Source organism: Salvia hispanica, chromosome 4 (genome assembly GCF_023119035.1).
Source record: "Salvia hispanica cultivar TCC Black 2014 chromosome 4, UniMelb_Shisp_WGS_1.0, whole genome shotgun sequence".
NCBI lineage: Eukaryota > Viridiplantae > Streptophyta > Magnoliopsida > Lamiales > Lamiaceae > Salvia > Salvia hispanica.
Window position 1 is genome coordinate 16,185,114 of NC_062968.1, and position 23,276 is coordinate 16,208,389.

The following is a 23,276-nucleotide window of genomic DNA, read 5'->3' on the forward strand; positions in this document are numbered from 1 at the left end:
CTGTAATGCCAGCACGAGTCTTTATGCTATCTACCTAAAGACGAAGTCTTGATAATTTGTTTCTCTAATGTACATTAAGCATTGAGCATACGATATTGATTGATACACTACTTTGACTTGCCAATAGGTGCGGGTTTTTCGTAACCCAAGAATCCTGGCATATTGGGTAGTGTAGATTAATATCTAGAGGTGCTAGAGGATTGCTATTATATTTAATCATGCGCTTAGCCGTGAGGTCTCATTTGATAATCGTTTCACAAGAGGAGTTTGGGAACGAGGACTTTGTTATTCTAACCTAAATTTTTATTTTCCGGAGTCTGATTTACTCCATGAATAACAAATAAAGTTGTTTCTTGTTGAGTCACTCTTGGAGTAAATGTGTTAATTAATTAAGTTCATACATTAACCGAATTAATTAATGGAACGCTCCTATCTTAAGTGCCGTGGGAAATAAATAATACTCCCTCCGTCCCAATAAATATGAAACGCTTGCTTTTTGAGCACATGATTTTATGTTGTGTTGTTTTGTGAGTTAACGAATAGAGAGTAAAGTAAGAAAGAGGGAAAAGTAGATATAAAATTATTTATATTTTAAGAAACGTTTCATTTTTAATGGGACAACCCGAAAAAGGAAAACATTTCATTTCTAATGGGAAAGAGGGAGTAATAAATATCGGAAACTTGAATTACTTGTAATCTCGGATTTGGATGGGGAGTGCAATATTACTTCTGTAGTGGCTGTTCGTAATATTCCAATATAAGCTTGTATGAAATTGTGGGTTCAATTTAATTAGAGAAAAGCTAATTGGGGGAGCCCATATCCAAAGCTTTCCATAGATCCCTGGCTGGGCAAAATATGTGACTTAATATAAATAGGAGAATAAAGGAGACATAATACACACAGTTTTAGAGAATAAAAATTGGCCCCCTTCAGTGTATAGGAGAGGACGAAATTTTCTTCTTTCTGCTCACAATGTGAGCAGTTTTTCTGTCCTCCATTATTCGAGTCCTTGTACTTTGGTGAGATCAGCCCACACTGATATCAACGTACTATCCGGGAACCAGTCAGAAGATCCGTGGTCTAGTAATCAAGATCTTCACGTGGAGAAGGCGCGAGCCATGTTCGATTCTTTGGAGAATCAGAAAGGTAAATTGGCTAACTCCGTAGGAACATCTTTTAGGATTTCGATTATGCTAAAACGTGTATGAATTCAAGTTGTGAGCATGATACATGTGATAATTGCGTGAATAGAATTTATCTTTATAATCTGCTAAATAGATCAGGATTATTATATAATCGATTTATGTATGCTTCCGCTGCGAACCCCTTCAATCCGAACCGGGGAGATGATTGGGCGTGGCACTGAACACGATGGGCTTTACTATGTGGATGAGATAGCTCAAAAAGGGACTGCCATGCTAACTCACGGATCAACTGACCGGAAAGCTTGGCTTTGGCATCGGTGCTTGGGTCATCCATCTATTGGTTACTTAAAATTGTTATTTCCTAGTATTATTCCTAAGCATGACATGTACTGTGAAACTTATCTTTTATCCAAAAGTCATCGAAACTCTTATCCATTAACTAATACTCGCGTTGAAACCCTGTTTGCCTTAGTACACTCTGACGTTTACCCATTTCTATAACCTTATCCAAACTCAGTTTCACAAAACAATTCCAGTCCTTCGGTCAGATAATGGGGGGGAGTTCGTTAATTCTAACATGAAACAATTCTTCCAAAACAAAGACCTTATACACTAAACCACATGTGCTCATACTCCCGAACAAAACGGTGTGGCTGAAAGGAAAAATCGATCTCTCCTCGAAATGACTCATTCTATGCTTATAGAGTCAAAAGCCCCAAAACACTTCTGGCCAGAAGCCACTGCCACCTCAGCCTATCTCTTAAACCGATTGCCCACAAGTGTACTCAAACACAAAACTCCCCTACAAGTCTTGTCCGCCTACACAAAAATCCCTCCGCCCTTACTCTTGAACCTCGCGTCTTCAGATGCTCCGTTTTTGTCCACATTCCTAAACATGAAAGAATTAAACTATCCCCATGTGCTATTAAATGCGTATTTGTAGGATATGGGGTAAATAAAAACGGATATAGGTGTTTCGTTCCAAAGTCCAACCGTATGTTCGTTACAATGAACTGCAACTTTCTTGAAACCGAGTATTTCTTTACCCATCTTCGCGGTCAGGGGGAGAGTAATGTTAGGGATAACAATGATACGGACCCGCTAAGTTGGATCTCGATGCCATTGCCAATGCCAAGCAATCCTGATGCGAACCTAACAGAGAAAACAGTAAGCAATTCGGCTGAGCAAGTCTCTGATGTGGTAGAGTCTATTGTGGAAGGTGACATCGCCTCAAATATTTCTCCGTTAAGGTTATCCAATGTAAGTACTTATGTAGATACATATAATTGTTTGGCTAATACTGTAAGTGCAGAAGAAAATTCAATTGAGGCCGAAAAAAAGGAAATCGAGGAAGTCGAGGTCGAAGGAGTTGACCCTGACACTGGGAGATACATACTTCCACCAAGGCCGAACATAGGAGTTCCACCCAAAAGGTATACACCAGAAAAGATTGACAGGAAAAAACGCTACTCTATTGTGAACCTAGCCAAAGGCCATTTATCAGAGATGGCTCGGGCTTTCGAGAATGCACTATATGAGGAAGAAGAAATACCACAGACATGGGAAGAAGCTGTTAGGATTGGTATACTGAAAAGCATATTTCGAGCATGTTGCACGGATAGAATTGCTTGGATACAATAAATTCTACAATCCACTTTTAACCCAAGGCGAGAAGAAGTAATTTTATCGCATTGATGTTTGCTTGTGCATTTATAAGATGTTTCTCAAACATTTAAATGTATAAGAAGCAAATAAGTCTAATTCTTCTACATAGTAGACTGGTCGTGAACGACGTTCACAGAAGGTGACGCAGTCGGTTCTTTGTAGAAGAGAAATAGAATTTCACAACCTAGATAGGCTTTGGCTACCTATCGTGAAAGGTTGCAGTGTCAGTCCACATATTTCCTTACCTTAGGAAATAAATGTGATAAATTGATTCCATAATCGGTCAAATAGATTGGTAGATCTGATTTATTTGTTTATGCATGACTTCCGCTGTGCAAGGGGCTCCAATCCCCAACAGAAGCTATGAAACACAAGCATTAGAGGGAAGCAACGAAGAAAGAGATTGATGCACTAATTCGAAACCACACATGGGAGAAATGTGCTCTACCAAGAGGGAACCGACCAATTGGTTGTAGATGGGTCTTCACTATCAAAAGAAGACCTGATGGCTCGATAGAAAGGTATAAAGCACGACTTGTTGCAAAGGGCTATACTCAGACAAATGGAGTACAAAGCACGACTTGAGAATGGGATTGTGGAACTCCATTTTGTTCGCTCTGAGGATCAACTTGCCGACATCCTAACTAAAGCAGTCAACTCAAGGGCTTTGAAGACATGCTTTTCAAATTGAGTTTTGGAGATCCCACCACTCAATTTGAGGGGGAGTGTTGAGAAAATGAGAAGCATTAAAGAAGAATAGAGTTCCAAAAAGCATTAAAGAAGAATGGAGTTCCAAGATTGGAACGTTTATCATGCCAACCTTGTTCCAATAATAGTGTAGTTCCAAGAATACATTTATTGTAGGATCTCAAGGGTCACCAACATCCCTATAAATACATGGGTGTTGAGTACCATTGCTTTCTTCTCTAAATATGTTGTCTGTTCCATTTAACAAAACCACCCATCATCTTTGTTTCTTAAGCCTGTTAGTCGCCAAAATGAAAGAAATCAAGAACTTGAAATAACACTTGTTGGGAAATACTACAAAGACACAAACCTTATCAGCAAAGATGTCCGAGAGCCAATCCAGCCCCTCATATAGCCCTTCCCCGGAAGTGGAACATGTACTCAGGATGGCCTGCAATACATGCCAAGAAGAACCTTCAATATTTGACGCAGTAGATCCCATATGCACGGCGTCTTCCATATAAAATAACAGCATAATCTGCTAAGCACAGAGAGTATACCATTGGCGTTGCTGGAGAGAGTGAAGTCCTAGCTTGTCAGTTATCTCAGCAACACTCATAGCGTTTTGAAGATCATTTTTGTTAGCAAAAACAAGCAACACAGCATTCCTTAGGTCGTCCTACATGGCCATCAAAAAACTATTTTTTTTATGTGACTTTAAGTATAAACTAGACAAGGTCACCGGTACATTTTATAGAAAGGAAGCAAACCAAAAGTGTGTATGTTTACCTCGTTTAACATCATATGCATTATATCCCTAGCCTCAACAATACGATCTCGATCATTACTATCAACTACAAAGATTACACCTTGAGTATTCTGAAAGTAATGTCTCCACAATGGCTGAATCTGTAGGGCAGATAATAACAGAATTTAAAGGATTAGCAGCAGTTTGAAAAGTATACTATAATCAAGAGAGCATGAAACATAGCTACAACTATGAAAGGTAGAGCAAGCAGAAACGAATTCATAGCAGACGTTTTACTTAATTTCTCAGCCACTGAGATACCCGAGACATTAGAAGAATCATTCCATTCTTCGATTATGTATGGATACAAAAGACTTAACACAACACTCTTTCAGACCATCAAAGATAGCAAATGCATCAAAAGACCCTTAGGCTATTTATAATCAACACTTTGAAACTATTGAATCTAGTAATATGAGTAGTATCGAATATGGTATAAGCCAAGTGAAGCAGATGTTGAAACAGAAAATAGAATCAAAGAAAATAAACTATACCTGATACCTTTGATGACCCCCAATATCCCAAACAGTGAACCTAATGTTCTTATATTCAACTGTCTCGACATTGAATCCTGGAGATGATAAAAATAAATTCAATATGAGAGAGTGATTGGCTAAGCTTATTTTAGTAAGCTTATAAGCTCTAAAAACTCAAAAACAGACAAGCCATTTAGCAAGAAATAGTAAAGAATGATACCAATTGTAGGAATGGTTGTAACTATTTCTCCCAGCTTCAGCTTGTACAGTATAGTGGTCTTACCAACATCATCAAGACCTACCATAACAATCCGCAACTCCTTTTTGGCATACAGATACAGTCGGCTGAAAAGCTTCGTGAAAGACACCCCCATTTTCTCTCTACAAGCAAGCCACGGAAAACGGTATGACAATTGACAGAATAAACAAGTAGCAGCAATGAGGTTTTATCCAAATTCTGCAAAATCTGGAAACAACCAATCGATATCGTAACATGCAAACACAGGATAGGAGGGGAGAGAAAGCTCACAAATTGGTGATCAAGAAATAAAAGTTAAATGATTCGAAAACAAGAGAAGCACGTTGTCCTAAGGGTCTCTGACCTGATCTGAATATCCATTTTTAGTTTAAATTAATAGAGGATTGAAGGCCTAGTCCTCTTCGATATTAATCTTCTTAACTAAATCTATCTAATCTTATGATTAATTAATTTTGAGAAATCAAACCACCAATTTAATTAGTCTCAAAGACTCAAAGTGATTTGAATCTCACTATTCTAGAAGAGAAAAAGAAATTTAAATATTGGAATTCAGTGAGGATCCTTAATTAAGTACTCCATCTCAGAATAAATTTTCAATAAACTATATCTGCTGATTTAGTTAGAATGAATTAAAGAACTAAATAATACTCCCTCCGTTCAATAGTAATAGAGTCATTTTGCTATTTTGGTACGTTCCATAATAATAGAGTCATTTCCCTTTTTAGTAAAAGTCAATACATTTTTCCACACCTACTTTACTCTCTCTTATTTTATTCTCTCTTCATATCTCTACCTTTTTTCATTTTCCACTTTACTCTCTCTTTACTTAACTTACCTAACACAATTTTTCTTAATCTCCGTGCCGAAAAGAAACACCTCCATTACTATAGAACGGAGGGAGTAGGAAACAAACTTATGGCGAAGTTGTAAGTAGGGATGGAAGCATCTAGGACTATATGAATACAAGTATAAATTATTGAAAATATTGATTTCATCTTTTTTGTTAGCAAAAACAAGCAACACATCATTCCTTGGTCCGTCCTAAATGTGCATCAAAGCTATTTTTTAAAAAAAAATGGAGCAACTGATGTGGCTCTAAGTTGTTAGGCCTCGACCAAGTCAAGAAGGTAGGATTACTAACTTAATTATTTTAAGGTAATACTTCAAAACACTCTTTTATTGAAAACGAAAGCAAACCCAAAAGTGCTTGTTTAGTTATTTGCCTCATTTAATATCATATGCAACATATCCCTAGCCTCAACAGCAAGATCTCGATCATTAGATTTCGAGCTTGAGTATTCTGAAAGTAATGTCTCCACAATGGCCGAATACTAACACATAACTTATTGTGATTAGTAGATTACTTAGGAAGTCAAAGTTTGTAAGGTATTAGTAGAAAACTGCTTCACAAGTGGCTTCATTAGCAACAATATATCCAATTTCAGTTGAAGAGAGTAAAATCATTAATTTGTTGCTTCTTTGATATCCAATAAACTAATTTTGATCGTAGTGATAATACATACATCCACAACTTACATTATTCTTCGTGATTGTATTGGCTGAAAAGAAAGCATCTTATTAACTAGTACATCATTCTTCGTTATTACAATTATACAATACAATAGAATACCATATAACAAAAAATACAATATTAATTTTGCATAGGTTGAAAATATATTTGTGGGTCCAATCGAGGGGTTGCGTGAGCAATCAATGGCTTAGCTAATGCACCGTCATCTCTAGACTCGGCCAAGTCAATGTTGTTCGTACCGAGAGGTGGCCTCCAGCTAAAACCCTGAATGAGCCTAGCAAGAAGTATAGTGCTCATGGTAGAACCAAGCACGATGCCGGGGCATCCGCGCCTTCCGGTACTGAATGACAAAATTCGCAAGTCGTGATCAGCAAGCACGACTTGTGTTTGTTCATCAAGAATGTGCCGCTCGGGCTTGAACTTGAGAGGCTCATCCCAGATCCTAGGGTTCCGCCCTAGGCCAGGACGACTTAGGATCACATAGCTCTTCTCTGGGATCGTGTATCCACCCACAACAGTATCTTTGGTTGAAATGTGAGGGACATTAAACGGTGCTAACGGATGTAGCCTGAATGACTCTTTCAAACAAGCCTTGACATAATTTAGTTTAGGTATGTCCGATTCTTGGACTAGCCTATTCTTACCTACAACACTGTCCAATTCTTCACATGCCTTAGCAAGTAGGTCTGGTTGATTGATCATCTCTGCCAAAGCCCACTCAGCTGCATTTGATGGATTATCAACCGTTGCAATCATTATTTCCTGCAAAACCAACATAAATCAAATTATATATACTCTCTATGAATTTTGGAGTCCAGTCACAGACTCCGCAACAAATTAACTAAGTAGCTAGAGACTCAAATACTTACGAAAATGAGTGCTTTGATCTCTCGAATGGACAAAAGGGGTTTATTTTCTTGGTTCTTGAGGTTAATAAGAATATCAAGAATATCATCTTCTTCACTGTTATGCCCTAGATTCCACATCTTCACTCTCTTATCGATTGCTGGATCTTGGTATTTTCTTACATTCTTAAGGGCATTCTTCACAATCCTTTTGTGTCCATCCAAATCCAAAAACTCCAACCACGGTACAAAATCAGCTACCCCGAACGCATAGAGACAAGAAAGAATCGCGAACAATCCATCCACGTGTTCTCTTTCTTCAATTCCCGGGCCCCCATCATCCATTCCCGGCCCAAAAAACCTCTCACCAAACACCATTCTCCTGCTCATGTTGCCGCAGTAATGCTGGGTTGTTTCTCTCAAGTTCACCACCCCATTTATGTCCGGATTCGTCCACTGGTTGTAGACAAATCTCACGAGGTGGTCGGCCTCTTCGCATCTCTTCGTGTGGAGCCGCTTGAACACACTCGTGGTGAGCACCTCAGACGCCATAACTCTCCTCATTTTCTTCCACTGATCGCCGGAGGGCGAGAGGATCAGCCCCCGGTACCCGTCAGTGGCAAGGCGGGCCACGAGGTTGTCAGGTCGGGATGCGAAGATGGCGTCGTGCTTCTTCAAGAACTCTCTAGAGAGTTCAGGAGAAGTGACGGAAATGACGTGGACCCCGCCGAGTTTGATGCAAGCGATCTCTGTGCTGAGCTGTTGCATGAGATTGAGTATCCATTGGGACACAGGCTTGTTTGTCAACATTTGCGGGAGGCTGCCAACGAAAGGGAAGGCCGTCGGACCCGGCGGAAGAGGTGGCGCCGTGGACCTTTTCTTGATGGAGATGAGTTTGAAGATGATTAGGGAAAGTAAGCATAATGCTAGGATTTCAAGTTTAGAGATTGTTTCCATTTTCACGTTTTGTTTGAAAAGGTTTAGATATGTTGATAAGTTATTGGCTTATTGCCTTGTGTTTTATAGTGGAAACTTATATGTTGTCTACTTGGATATGCATGTTAGGGCATTACTTATCATGAAAAACACGAGCACATTAATTCTTAAATGTTTACTTAGGTAATGAATCCTAGGTAGTAACAATTTCGTAATGAGTAAGACATGAAAATAGCGTGTTTTATAAATTTGGGCAGTTTATTACTCCATATATATTTATTTTAAGATAATAGTGCAACTTGATATGCATTTATCTACTGTAACTATGACTACTATAAAATAATGAATAGAATTGGAGCTTTATTAGTACAAGTAAGGAATGATTGCAACCCTATAGGTGTGGGACAAATGAAAGAAGCTGCATCGATGACTAAAAGTAAGATCTATTCTTGCATGGTTTGATAAGAAATATAGTACAAGTTACGACACACAATTTAGCACCAAAGCGTAACAGAATCAGCTAGTAGAAGCAATGAGCTGGTTTTATCCAAATTCAGCAAAATCTGGACCGGCAAATTAAACAACCAATGATCGGAAATAACATTGCAAACACAAGCTAAGGGAACAGGGAGAGAAAGAAGAGAAGGATGATCTGTGATTTGAATTTAAATTAATTATGGATTTGAGGCCTATATAGTCTTCTTCGATATTACACTACAAGTAGTTTATCCTTAATTCAGAGCCTACATGAGCCCTAAACAACGTATATTTTCTACACAAACATGTCACAAACTACAAGAATGATATACTTAAACCTCATATTATTGATTTTGCATAAAGATATATTGGGTTTCCATGTTTTGGCCCCAAATCATAACGTTGGTTGTCATTTTTTTAAGTATTTTTTAGCACAAAGCGATATTGTTTTAGTGTCATTTGATAGAAAAATTCAAGATTCTGGGAGCCTAAAACTAAACGCATCATATATTTAATACAAAGTCGATAGTTTTAGGTTCAATTAAATAGTTCTTATTTATGGTGTTCGATTTCCTAGATAACATAGTATTTAAAATTAAGTTGTGAGATTATTTAGTAGGAGGGGGTTGACTATAACTAATTATCACATGACTATTCATCTGGGATTAACTCATGAGATTTAATTTCATGAATTAAACATAATAAATATTTAATAATGTGATATAATCTTGCAAACTGACACAACAAAAAACTTATCTTTTAGGGTAACAAAAATTGATACGCAATTACTAGCGTTTGGAAATTTTTAAAAATAACCATAATTTAGAACGCAAAAGAAAGTGTCCCTAAATTGAGAGCAAATTATCTTACTCTTTTGCTTTTTTAGGACGCTTCTATTTGTGTCCCCTAATTTTAGTTGGGACACTAACAATGAGGACACTCAATTAAGAGTATGTTTGAATTGGTAAATAGGGACATTTAGAGTGCATTTAATGGTCCAATATGATATTTGATTTGTTGGTTAAATTTTCTGTGCGGCCAGTTCAATGGGCAAGAGCCCGTTGAATTAAGGCTTAAATGACTATTTTATTATCATGAAAAATTTAGTAATAATAATATGTGCAACACTATTTCAATCTTAAATTACTTGGAATTTACTAATATAGCCCTCAGCCTTGGAAATATAGGAAAAGTTAGAGGATAGTTTTGGAATTTCCTATAGTGTTGCTTTAAATTACAAATCAAACATGTGATATTAAGGACTATAGATAACATACCATCAATTCAAACACCACAAATAGAAATGGAAAACCTAGAAAAGCATTGCTACAAAATGATTGTATTCTTAAGTAGAGATAAACTTCAATTCAAAAGTGATATAATTAGATACACAAATTAGCGTCATTAATAGCATTAAAAAGTGTCATTATTCATTTTTTTTGTGTTGTAGTGAGAACACCCTCATTGTGTACAAAGCTTGAAGTTTTTACGCCATGCAATATCTAATCCACAACACATTGAGTGTTAATTATGTTTCCTTAAAATTTTCATTTCTTTTTTATTTAGTTCTTTCTTATTTCACATATATGCAATTGCTTATGTAACATACTAAAAATGACTCTAGACGAAATTCATTATTTCAATGGGAAGGGCTCGAAAAATGCCACCCGACCGGGTGGATTTCCATCTCATTAATTCTACCTGGCCAGATACTTCAGTTCGACGCGTCTTTTCAGCCAATTATTCTATCTTTTGGAGTTTCATGTGCTTGTTGAGTGTTCTAGGAAAAATAAATGAAAAAGAGGCAAAAATCAGGCCGTTTGTGCATAGGAGTCAGCAGAGCCTTAAAAGGCTACACCCAGCCGAGTGAATTTCACCCCTATAAATTCCACCCGGCCAGGTATGATGAAATAAGCATTCAAGAGTCCGGAAGGGGTCGAGAAATGCCACCCGGCCGGGTACTTCAGTTTGACGCGTCTTTAGCTGAAAACGCGATTTTTGACGAGGAAATCAGAGAAAAAGGCTAGGGTTGCATTCTGCGAGGGGCATTCTACACCTACCGCCTCCATCACTCACACACACCTCCAAGAACATTTTGAGAGAGAGAATTGAAGATTGAAGACTCTAGATTGGAAGATTGAAGGCTTCACTCCTATATTCATTCCACATGAGTTCTTAGTATCCATCTCTTATGTCTTCAATTGAATTCTTTGTTTCAAACATGGTTTTTGTGAAGAACATGAGTAGCTAAACATATCTTGTAGAATTCTTGGCGATGATGCACTAATTTCATAGTTTTTATCCAATTAATTTTGTTCTTACCTTGCTCTAGTAGTTATTTGATTATTCTTGGGTTTACTCCTTTCAATTGCTTGATCACCATTTGATTGTGTAGGATTAATTAGATTAATCGGGAGATGAAATAATTAATCTGGAAATAAGAATAATTCATACCTTAATGCAATAAAACTTGGGAGGGTTGAGGTTTTGAGTGAGGTCTTTGACCTAATCGAACTCTTGGGAGTTGGGGGTTTTAGGATTAGAAGGGGACTTCAATCCTAGCACCTAATCTGCAGGTTTCTCACCTCGGGAGAGGGTTTAATCTAAAATTGTGTTCGACTTAGTAATTCTAGAGACACCAAAAGGTAAGGCAATTTGATTGGATAAGAGCTTGGAATTGTGCATTGAATCCTCGAGTTCTACAATTTTCTCCATATTATGTTTTCACTCTGTGTTTACTTGCTTCTACCTGTTTACTTGTTTATTATATGCTTTTATCAGTGTTAGAAAAAAACCAAACCTTTCCCGATTCTCTAGATAGTAGTCAACGTTTGTTCGTGGTAGTTAAGTTGATACAAATTTGTCTCTGTGGGATACGATACTCTTGCTTGCTAATTGCTACACTAGCCCCGTACACTTGCGGGTATAACTTGTGTTAAAATAAGGGGGCAAAAAGGTCAAAATGCGGGAGAAGTCTACCCTAAAAGCAAGGGCAAGCCTCCCCTATAAAAGAAGCCACTTGGAGAGAGAGAGAGAGTTCTCAGATCGGACAATCACACTAAGTAGAATTCTCTCTAGAAGATCAATCCTTCAGCATTATCCCACCTCTCGTTCCTCGCCATAGCCATGGTCACTTGACGTCCAAGAGTTTGCCGGAGAAGTCATCAGTCCGCCGTTCCAGCCAGTTATCGTAGCAGTGTAGTAGTATCATCGCCCGGAGTGGCACAAACAATCTTAATCGCTTTCTTAGTTTAAAGTTTACTTGTTTTCATCATTTAAGTTATTTGCAAACACTCATCGTTGTTGCTCTTTTGAAGTACTTTGTTATTTTCCAACATTTACATTATGAAGTTTCTATTTCGCATGTCACTTTGGTTCGAGTTTGCTTCATTCTGCCTAGGAAAGTTAGATTTAGTTATTGCTTTCAATTTCTAAGTGTTTTCTTATCGGGAGTTGTTGATTTGAAGTTGTAGCTATGTTTAGTCAAGTTTTCGTGCATGAGTTTCTTTTCTGCGCCGTGATTACCACCTTGCATGTCAGTCAGTAGAAGTAAAAGTTGCAGTTTACCGTTTAATTTAAGTTTAAGCATTTTAATCGATGGATCTTGAGTTTGAATTTGTGAATCTGAAGTTCAGTTATGGTGTTTGTGTTTATCTGAATTCTGTTAATACTTGGTGAAGAAGAAAACGTAAAAATCAACTTTATTGGACCACTTTTACTTTTAAGTTACTTTTGCTTTTGTTCCCTACTTTTCAGATGTACTATCCAGACCTGTCAGAGAGCCCCAGCCAACAGATATACCTTGTAGTCTAAATTTCCTCTTTTAGTAACTGTCCACTTTCCATATGTCTCTGATACACCTTGTCCCCTATTTTCACGAACACTCCCACATGTCTGTTATTTTCCCGCCTACTAGTCAGTAGAGTACCACCTTTATTTCCTGTCTAGGTAAAATCTCAACCCAAGCGTGGTAGCTAACCAAAACACCCAGGAAAGTCACCGCAGTTATCAAAACGTGTCCATCCTCGTGGGATTCGACCCTTACCTCCACTATACTAATCAGTAGAAGTGGGTTGAGGAAATTTGTTTGAAGCCAGGTCCCGGTTATCGTACCAACGACTCAGCTAGGTCGGGAATCTCTTCCTGATCAGTTGGATACACTCCAATTCACATACGAAAACCAAAAAGGGGGAACAAACCTGACCGTCACAATGGCGCCGTTGTCGGGGATGGATGGCGTTCATACCTGTTATTGTGTGTGATCTTTTTGGTGTACATACTGTTTATAATTTTTCTTTTCTTTTTGTTTTCAGTTTATGAGAAGTGGCTCGGCTCCTGGCCAGTGGAGACCAAGGATACTTCCCCGAGGAACAATACTCGTTACCACTCGTTTTGGCCTGTCAACGGCACTGTCCGACCTAGGCACGAGTAGCGACGAAGAAAAAGAGGAGTTAGAGTACCAACTCCCGGAGTGGAGCACGAATAACAAGAATACTATCAACAATATCGTGTCATCTTTGAAGCCTATGTCACCGCCGCTGCCCCCGCCTCTCCTCCTCGACCAACGAGATCAAATCGCCGCTACATCCCTCGTGACCGGTAGGGAGCCCACGAAAAGCTAGTTGACGACTATTTTTCCGATGAGCCGCGGTTTCCGACAGATTACTCCCGGAGCCATTTCCGCATGTCAAAAATGCTTGTTTATGCATATTGTCAACGCATTGTCCGCCGTGTTGAATACTTCCAATTACGTACGGACACAACCGGTCGACAAAGTCTCTCGGCGTTGCAGAAGTGTACTTGTGCCCTCCGACAACTTGCTACCGGGAAAACGGCTGATATGTTCGACGAGTATTTGCATGTGGGTAGGTCAAATGGAATCTTATGCCACAAAAATTTTTGCGCCGACGTTCCTTAGTGAGGATTCTTTCGGGCACCCACCACCAAAAATTGTCAACGGTTGCTTCATCTTCACGAAACAGTTCACGGATTTCCCAGTATGCTTGGCAGCATTGACTGCATGCATTGGAGGTGGAAGAATTGTCCGAATGCTTGGAGGGGGCAACACTTAAGCGGCCACAAAGGCGATGGCCCAACGCTTATCCTTGAAGCGGTCGCCGACTATCGCCTATGGATTTGACATGCATATTTCGGTGTGGCCGGATCCAACAACGACTTGAACGTGCTCTATTTTTCACCCCTCTTCAATGTTGTTTTGAATGGTGTAGCACCGGTGATCGACTTCACCATCAACGGAAATCCATACCACATGGGGTACACTATCTCGCCGATGGTATCTACCCAAGGTGGCCGACTTTTGCAAAGACGCTCAACATGCCGCAAGACCTTAAACAGATTCTTTATGCGCAGCGTCAAGAGGCTGCTCGGAAAGACATCGAAAGAGCTTTCGGGGTCCTTTAAGCCCGATTCAACATTGTGAAGACCCTGATTTGGATGTGGTACACAAAGAATATTGCCGACATCATGTACACGTGTATTATCTTTGAAAACATGATTATAGTTAACGAAGGACTGAGGGCGGCTAACTTTTCCGATGAGGATGAAGCCGGAAGCTCAACCGCAAGGTCTCCCCCACGCCGAGGTGTGCATACGACGGTGCGCGAGAGGATCGAAAGAAGACACAATTCGCGATACCAAAACCCACATTGAGCTATAAGAAGACCTAATCCAACACATTTGGGCAAAATTCGGCCACGAGTAGTGGGTTTTTTCTAATTTTATGAATTTAATTATGTAATTATTAATTTTTAGGATTTTAATTATGTAATTTTTATTTTTTTAGTAATTTATAATCGTATTTCGGGTATTTTTAATGCATTTTAAAATGTTTTTAGTAATTGAAGTATTTAAATTGAATAATAGAATGGTGGGACCCTTGAGCATGCTCTTGCGGAAGAATATGGATGAGAGTGTTGTGCTCTTGCAGAAGAGCAGGGAGTTAAAAATGAATGAAGGTGGGTCCGGGCCAACATCCATGTTCTTTGGCAATAGCATGGATGTGGATAATCTAATAATGTTCCCTTAAAATTTTCATTTCTTATTTATTTAGTTCTTTCTTATTTCGCATATATGCAATTGCTTAGTTAGAATATAGTTTGTATCAAAATAAATGAAATTGCATCATTGAAATATAATTAATCTTCTTAATTAAATCTGAATTTAATTATCCATTAAAATTATGAACTTTCATATTTTGTACTATAGTTAAACAACACATTACTCCTACACACCATTTTATTTACAATTTATAACATTACAATACACTATTACTAATGTGGAAGCCACTCTCTTCTAACACTACTTACACTACCCTTTATTTATATCTTTTATTTTATCAATTATATATTAAAACCCGTTGCTGAATCAAATATTCATACTTTTCAAGGACGGAGAGAGTAAGTAATTAATCTCTCGATGAAATAATTCATTTTGAGAAATAAAACCTCTCAATTTAATAAGTTTCAAAGTGATTGAATCTCTCGATTCAAGAAGAGATAAAGAAATTCAAATATTGGAATTTAATCAGGATCCTTAATAAAGTAATATCTGAATAAATTATAAATTATTTAATAAATTAAATTTCTTGATTTGACACTACAAAAAAACACTGTTTCCCGACCAACACTTGCCAAGCACCTTACTTGTGCTCGGAAACTACCGAGCACTTATACCTTTGCTCGGAAAAATATCAAGCACTTTTACCTTTGCTCGGAAAACTACCGAGCATATTTAATTGTGCTCGGCAAACCAACGATTAACTTTTACTTGTGCTCGGCAACCCAGCGAGCACTTTTAACCGTGCTCGGAAAATACCGACCACTTCTACTTGTGCTCGGCACAATAGCAAGCACATTTAAGTATGCTCAGAAATGTGTAATATAGAATAAAATGGCAATACTATTTCAAAAACTACAAGTATAGAAGAGAATGGAGATACTTAAAGATAGAAAAATGTATTAAAATTATTTTTAAAAAAATCGCCATGTTGAAACTGCGTGCAATAGCGCAACAAAACCGCCCGCTCGTGGCCGGTCCGAACGGTTGATACGGATTATAAACCAATTATTTGATTCAAGTTTTCATGAGAACGATTAGTTTCATTAAAAAAATATTGGTCGTGGTATCGAACGCAATCGCATCACCTATTAAATCATCTGGGTATGTGCTCGCCATGTTCCAAAATCTGAAAATCATGTAAGTGCTCGGAATATTACGAGCACTTGGGTATGTGCTCGGCATTTTTCGAGCACAATCGGGTGCTCGGATGGCCGAGCACTCTAAAGTGCTCGTATAAAAATTCCGACGAAGCGAATACCGAGCACTTGGTGCTCGACAAACCCTGTTTTTTTTTTGTAGTGTGATTAGAATGAAATAACTAAAGCCGGACGATTTATAGGATAGATATTCCTAGAAGAATAGTTGCATATCACTTGTATATAGAATATTCATTGAGCTAAAGAGTGTGTTATCTTTTTTTTAAAAAAAAAAGGTTATCGCTAGGAAACAAACTTAAGGTGGAGTTGTAAGTACTAGGGATGAAAGCATCTAGATCTGCTTTATATCTGTAACATTAACTATGTATACGGAGTATAAATTATTGAAAATTTCAAGTTGTTATTAAAAACTCGTAACTTCACTTACTTTCAAAGTCAATTTTATCGAAATTAAATGTTACTAACAAATAACTTACCGTTATTAATACTCCACTCAGGAAGTCAAAATTTGTAAGGCCGGGAGTAATGGAAAACTACTTCACAAGTGGCTTCATTAGCAACTATATATCCAACTTCAGTTTTGAAGGGAGTGAAATTAATTATAAGTTGCTTCTTGATAACCAATAAACTAATTTCGATCGCATTACATACATCCTCAACTTACATCATTCTTCTGACTGTAATGACTGAAAAGAAAGCATCTTATTAACTACGTCAGTCTTTCATGATTAAAATGATACAATACAATATAATACAACAATTTAACAAAAAATACAATATTAGTTTTGCATAGGATGAAAATATATTTGTGGGTCCAATCGAGGAGTAGCGTGAGCAATCAAGGGCTTAGCTAACGCACCGTCGTCTCTAGACTCGGCCAAGTCAATGTTGTTCACACCGAGAGATGGCCTCCAGCTGAAACCCTGAATGAGTCTAGCAAGAAGTATAGTGCTCATGGTAGAGCCAAGCACGATGCCGGGGCATCCGCGCCTTCCGGTACTGAATGACAAAATGCGCAAGTCATGATCAGCAAGCACGACTTGTGTTTGTTCATCAAGAATGTGCCGCTCGGGCTTGAACTTGAGAGGCTCATCCCAGATCCTAGGGTTCCGCCCTAGGCCAGGACGACTTAGGATCACATAGCTCTTCTCTGGGATCGTGTATCCACCCACAACAGTATCTTTGGTTGAAATGTGAGGGACATTAAACGGTGCTAACGGATGTAGCCTGAATGACTCTTTCAAACAAGCCTTGACATAATTTAGTTTAGGTATGTCCGATTCTTGGACTAGCCTATTCTTACCTACAACACTGTCCAATTCTTCACATGCCTTAGCAAGTAGGTCTGGTTGATTGATCATCTCTGCCAAAGCCCACTCAGCTGCATTTGATGGATTATCAACCGTTGCAATCATTATTTCCTGCAAAACCAACATAAATCAAATTATATATACTCTCTATGAATTTTGGAGTCCAGTCACAGACTCCGCAACAAATTAACTAAGTAGCTAGAGACTCAAATACTTACGAAAATGAGTGCTTTGATCTCTCGAATGGACAAAAGGGGTTTATTTTCTTGGTTCTTGAGGTTAATAAGAATATCAAGAATATCATCTTCTTCACTGTTATGCCCTAGATTCCACATCTTCACTCTCTTATCGATTGCTGGATCTTGGTATTTTCTTACATTCTTAAGGGCATTCTTCACAATCCTTTTGTGTCCATCCAAATCCAAAAACTCCAACCACGGTACAAAATCAGCTACCCCGAACGCATAGAGACAAGAAAGAATCGCGAACAATCCATCCACGTGTTCTCTTTCTTCAATTCCCGGGCCCCCATCATCCATTCCCGGCCCAAAAAACCTCTCACCAAACACCATTCTCCTGCTCATGTTGCCGCAGTAATGCTGGGTTGTTTCTCTCAAGTTCACCACCCCATTTATGTCCGGATTCGTCCACTGGTTGTAGACAAATCTCACGAGGTGGTCGGCCTCTTCGCATCTCTTCGTGTGGAGCCGCTTGAACACACTCGTGGTGAGCACCTCAGACGCCATAACTCTCCTCATTTTCTTCCACTGATCGCCGGAGGGCGAGAGGATCAGCCCCCGGTACCCGTCAGTGGCAAGGCGGGCCACGAGGTTGTCAGGTCGGGATGCGAAGATGGCGTCGTGCTTCTTCAAGAACTCTCTAGAGAGTTCAGGAGAAGTGACGGAAATGACGTGGACCCCGCCGAGTTTGATGCAAGCGATCTCTGTGCTGAGCTGTTGCATGAGATTGAGTATCCATTGGGACACAGGCTTGTTTGTCAACATTTGCGGGAGGCTGCCAACGAAAGGGAAGGCCGTCGGACCCGGCGGAAGAGGTGGCGCCGTGGACCTTTTCTTGATGGAGATGAGTTTGAAGATGATTAGGGAAAGTAAGCATAATGCTAGGATTTCAAGTTTAGAGATTGTTTCCATTTTCACGTTTTGTTTGAAAAGGTTTAGATATGTTGATAAGTTATTGGCTTATTGCCTTGTGTTTTATAGTGGAAAATTATATGTTATCTACTTGGATATGCATGTGAGGACATTACTTATCATGAAAAACACGAGCACATTACAACCTTATAAAATTAATAATTAATGAGCATGAGCACATTACATAACCTTAAAAAAATAATTATAACACTAACTCATTATTTTACATACCATTAAAAACACGAGGACATTAATTCTTAAATGTAGTAAGTATTACTCATGTAATGAATCCTAGGTAGTAACAAGGCTCTTGTTTCATAATTAATGAGTAAGACATGAAAATGGCGTGTTTTATAAATTTGGTCTGTTTATTACTCCATATATATTTATTTTAAGATAATAGTGCAACTTGATTACATTTATCTACTGTAATTATGACTATTATTAAATAATGAAAAGAATTGGAGCTTTATTAGTAGTACAAGTAAGGGATGATTGCAACCCTATAGGTGTGGAACAAATGAAAGAAGCTGCGCCACTAAAAGTAAGACCTTTTCTTGCATGGTTTGATAAGATACACAAGGTATGACTCACAATCTAGCTACTATAGCAATGAGCTGGTTTTATCCAAATTCAGAAAAAATCTGGACAGGAAAATTAAACAACAAATGATCCGAAATAACATTGCAAACACATGCTAGGGGAGGGAGAGAAAGCTCACATATTGTCCTAAGAGTAGTTGACCTGATGAATGGATTCATCTGTGATCCGAATTTCCCATTTCAATTCAAAATTAATTATGGATTTGAAGCACAGTCTTCTTCGATATTACACTACAAGTAGTTTATACTCAATTCAGAGCCTACATGAGCCCTAAGACCACCTCCACCGGTGACATTCCACACAATGTCACACATAAAAGACAAAATAAATATAAATAAAAGTAATTCTAAAATAATTAAAAGCAACCGCTCCTCATCTCTCGGGAGCACCCTGTCGCCACTAGAAAAAGTGAGGGACACATGCCACATGTCTTAATATTATTGGCTGAATAAATATTGAAATATTTGTTATTTTTATTTTTTCACTTTTTATTATTGATTTATTTTATCACTTGATTATTGGAGTACATGTATGTTGTAATAAATTTGCACAATAACAATATAATTCTACATCACATTTTCAATCTCGAAAATTTTGCACTACATTAAATTTTGATTGTTTTATTAATTATTAATTTATTTTATTCAATGATTATTACATTTATCTCTATATATATTTTCAAATATCATGTGAATTATTCTTCCAAAAAAATCATGCGAACCACTCTTCCATAAAATGACGTGAACTACTTCATTTTTTATTTTTTCATTTTAATTTATTATTTTTTATTATTTGCTACTATATATATCCCACTTAATATGTAGAACTCTTCACAAAAGCAACCAAATCATCCAAATTATCGCCCTTTTATTCTTGTATTTATGGATCTAATTATCCAAATTATCGCCCTTGTTTCCCAAACTATTTTAATTCCCAAAATTATCAACAATCATCAGAATATCAAAGTCCGCTAAATTTTCCAAATTTTGGACCACCTTATCAGAATCCCCAATCATTTTCAAATCCAGAGTATTCACAAAACTTTGAATTATCTCCAAATCTAAGCCAAATTCCTATATCTACTGAAATTCCCACATCAAACAATGTCACCCAAAACTTGTTCGAAGATGCCCAACAAGCGAACAAAAAGAAGAGGAGCTCAAACAATGTAAGTTGGGTTGTGAAATAAGATTTAGCACTTATGTTTTCTTGGGTCTATGCCAGCGTAGATAGTGTGCGTGGTACACATCAGAAGGGAGATACACTATGGGTATGTGTGAAAAAAATTGTATCACGAAAGTCAAGCAGAAAATCCAGCTGAAATTAAAAAAAGAAATGTGGATTTTATGAAGAGTCGATGGAAACGCCTTAACCAAAATGCAAGCAAATGGGTGGCTGCTTGCAGAGAAGCAAACGCGCGAAGGAGGAGTGGAATGAGCGACCAAGATGTTGAGAATGAAGCTCATAGCATCTACCAAGTAGGAGGTGGCAACAAATTTCAAGATTTGATAGTGTTTAATGAAGTTATGAGCAAACATCCAAAGTGGAGTATTCATGATACAACACTGGTATTTCCTGACAATGAAAATATTGTTTATGAACATGATGGTAGCAATTCAAAGAGAACAAAGACCTATGAATCTGGCGAGTATACTATCCCTTCAAATCCGGAAACTCGGACATTCAACTAGTTCTCGGCCTATAGGCAGAGAGACAAGGCAAAAAGAAAAGGAAAAAGTAAGGTAACATAATCTGATTCTACTAATGCTCAAGTTGCTGCAGAACTTCATGCACTAAGGCTAGCTAAAGATAATGAGAACGAACTAGTGAAGGCTCGACTGCAGATAGAGCGTGAAAATCTGGAAAAGCCCTTTATGAAGATGTACCAAAAAATGTTGATTAAGTTGTTGGACAAAGAGCACTTGTCCCCGAAAGATGAAGAGATGAAACATCAACTAATGGAGATTGTGTTTAAAAAATGAATGATTTTAGTTTGATATGAGTTTGGTGTGACAATACGTTATGTAATATTCGTTTGGTGTGACATTAGTTTAAGTAATATTACTTTGGTGTGCTTTTAATTATGTAATGTTAGTTTGGTGTGTGTTGGTGTTATCTTTGTTTGTACTTTATGTAATATAAATTTGTGTAATATTAAGTTTATGTGATATGGTCACATGCATCTTCTCAAAAGCAATTGAGATGTCACAAAGATGATTTCTTTATCACATGCATTTTTTTAGATATGATTTTCGTGACACATGCATTTTCCTGCAAAAGTATTTGAGATGTCACAAACATCATTACTTTATCACATGCATTTGCAGATATGAGTTTTGGTGTCATATGCATATTCCAGCAAAATGTATTGAGAGGTCACAAGCATCAGTTCTTTATCATATGCATTTGTAGATATGAGTTTGGTGCTACTTGCATTACAAAAGTTTTGAAATGCCACATGCATCACAATGTCAATCGAATGTTTTGTCATCGCATGCATTATCCTGCAAAAATTAGATATGTCACATGCTTTACTGCAATTGTGTCTCACATGTCTTGGGGTTTAGTATCACATGCAAATATATTTAGTTTATACATAGCTCGTGGATTTTTTTTTAAGATAAAACCAAGTACTCATTCCACCTCCAAAAAATGTCTTCTAGTGAAAACTCATCACTTTCATCGGATTCAAGTTCTGATGATTCAAATATCATAGCACTCAATCAATGGGAGGAACGAGTTTCTCAACAAAATCATCAAATCTATATAATTGTTGAGAACATGTTATCCACCAATCACAATCTAATTGTAGGGGCTCAAGCTTCTACAGTTAGAAAAAGCTATTGTGAAAGGCAACACGAGATTGGCGTTGAGCGTTTGATCAATGACTACTTTAGTCCCAACCCGACATATGGGCCAGAGGTCTTCCAACGCCGATTTCGCATGCACAAATCTGTATTCCTTCGGATTGTAGAAGCTGTTACTGCCAATGATGAGTATTTTCAAGAGAGAAGCGATGCTACAGGGAGACAAAGTTTGTCATCGTTACAGAAATGTACCGGAGCTATGCGGGTGTTGGCGTATGGGACATCATCCGATGTCGTTGATGAATATTTGCGGATGAGTTCAACGTTGACGAGAGATTCTCTAATACATTTCGTTGAAGGTGTTATTTCATGTTTTGGTGCCACATATCTTAGAAGACCTATTGAACAAGATCTCGCTAGACTTCTATATGTTGCAGATCAACGTGGTTTTCCAGACATGATTGGAAGTATAGACTGCAAGCATTGAGAATGGAAGAATTGTCCTAACGCATGGGCTGGACAATATACATGGAGAATTGGCAAACCAACGATCATTTTGGAAGCTGTTGCATCATATTACTTATGGATATGGCATGCATTCTTTGGAACTCCAGGTTCGTGCAATGATATTAATATACTCCAGGTCTCCTGTTTTTTATGATGTCTTAGAAGGTCGAGCACCATATGTTAATTATGTAGTAAATGGTCATAAGTAAAATAGGGCATATTATCTTACTGATGGCATATACCCTGCATGGACTGCATTTGTGAAGTCAATCACTTCTCCTCAAACTCAAAAGCATAAGTTGTTTGCTCAATTTCAAGAGTCTATCAAAAAAGATGTTGAGAGAGCATTTGGAGTCCTACAAGCGCGTTTGGCATTTTTGCGAAGGCCATGCCTTGTCTGGGACAAGATGTTGACGAGAAAAATTATGATTGCTTGTATAATCATGCATAATATGTTAGTAAACGATGAACGTGATACATATCAAAATTATTATGATCCTACTGAGATTTTTGAAGATACACCTACAAGAGCACAAGAAGGAAATGCTGAAGCTTTTTGCTACTCTACTCAACGGATCGGGAGTTTTTTTTCTTATATAATAAATCGAGATTAACTCCGCAATAGAGAAGCTCATATTGCCTTTCGAGATGATCAGATGAGCACATTTGGGAAAAATTTGGCATAAACAGTTGAATGTGTAATGTTTATTTTTTTTAGTAATCTTTCTTATTTTCCACTTTAGTTTGTAGTTTGATTTGTTTATTTTCTATTATTGTACCGTATTCTTTTATTTGTATATTTTTATTATGTCGTACTTCACTTATATATGGAT

The 23,276-nt window shown here is 37.8% G+C and overlaps 3 protein-coding genes and 1 pseudogene across 3 annotated transcripts; 1 reads left to right on the forward strand and 3 right to left on the reverse strand.

Moving 5' to 3' along the window:
• Positions 1–4,039: 4,039 nt before the first annotated feature.
• On the reverse strand, positions 4,040–5,156 carry LOC125218004 (ADP-ribosylation factor-like). Its single transcript, XM_048119594.1, has 4 exons — positions 5,003–5,156; positions 4,801–4,877; positions 4,288–4,401; positions 4,040–4,177 (listed from the first exon to the last, which is right to left on the reverse strand). Exons 1-4 carry the CDS (start codon positions 5,154–5,156, stop codon positions 4,040–4,042), a joined length of 483 nt encoding a protein of 160 aa, XP_047975551.1.
• Positions 5,157–6,606: 1,450 nt separating this feature from the next.
• LOC125218003 (tyrosine N-monooxygenase-like) lies at positions 6,607–8,377 on the reverse strand. The gene is made up of 2 exons (XM_048119593.1): positions 7,442–8,377; positions 6,607–7,334 (listed from the first exon to the last, which is right to left on the reverse strand). Exons 1-2 carry the CDS (start codon positions 8,372–8,374, stop codon positions 6,693–6,695), a joined length of 1,575 nt encoding a protein of 524 aa, XP_047975550.1. The 5' UTR covers positions 8,375–8,377; the 3' UTR covers positions 6,607–6,692.
• An 8,337-nt stretch (positions 8,378–16,714) lies between these two features.
• LOC125217631 (tyrosine N-monooxygenase-like) lies at positions 16,715–18,529 on the reverse strand. Its single transcript, XM_048119153.1, has 2 exons — positions 17,594–18,529; positions 16,715–17,486 (listed from the first exon to the last, which is right to left on the reverse strand). The coding sequence occupies exons 1-2, from the start codon at positions 18,524–18,526 to the stop codon at positions 16,845–16,847; spliced, it is 1,575 nt and encodes a 524-aa protein (XP_047975110.1). The 5' UTR covers positions 18,527–18,529; the 3' UTR covers positions 16,715–16,844.
• Positions 18,530–21,781: 3,252 nt separating this feature from the next.
• Positions 21,782–23,057, forward strand: LOC125220467 (annotated as a pseudogene).
• Positions 23,058–23,276: the final 219 nt, after the last annotated feature.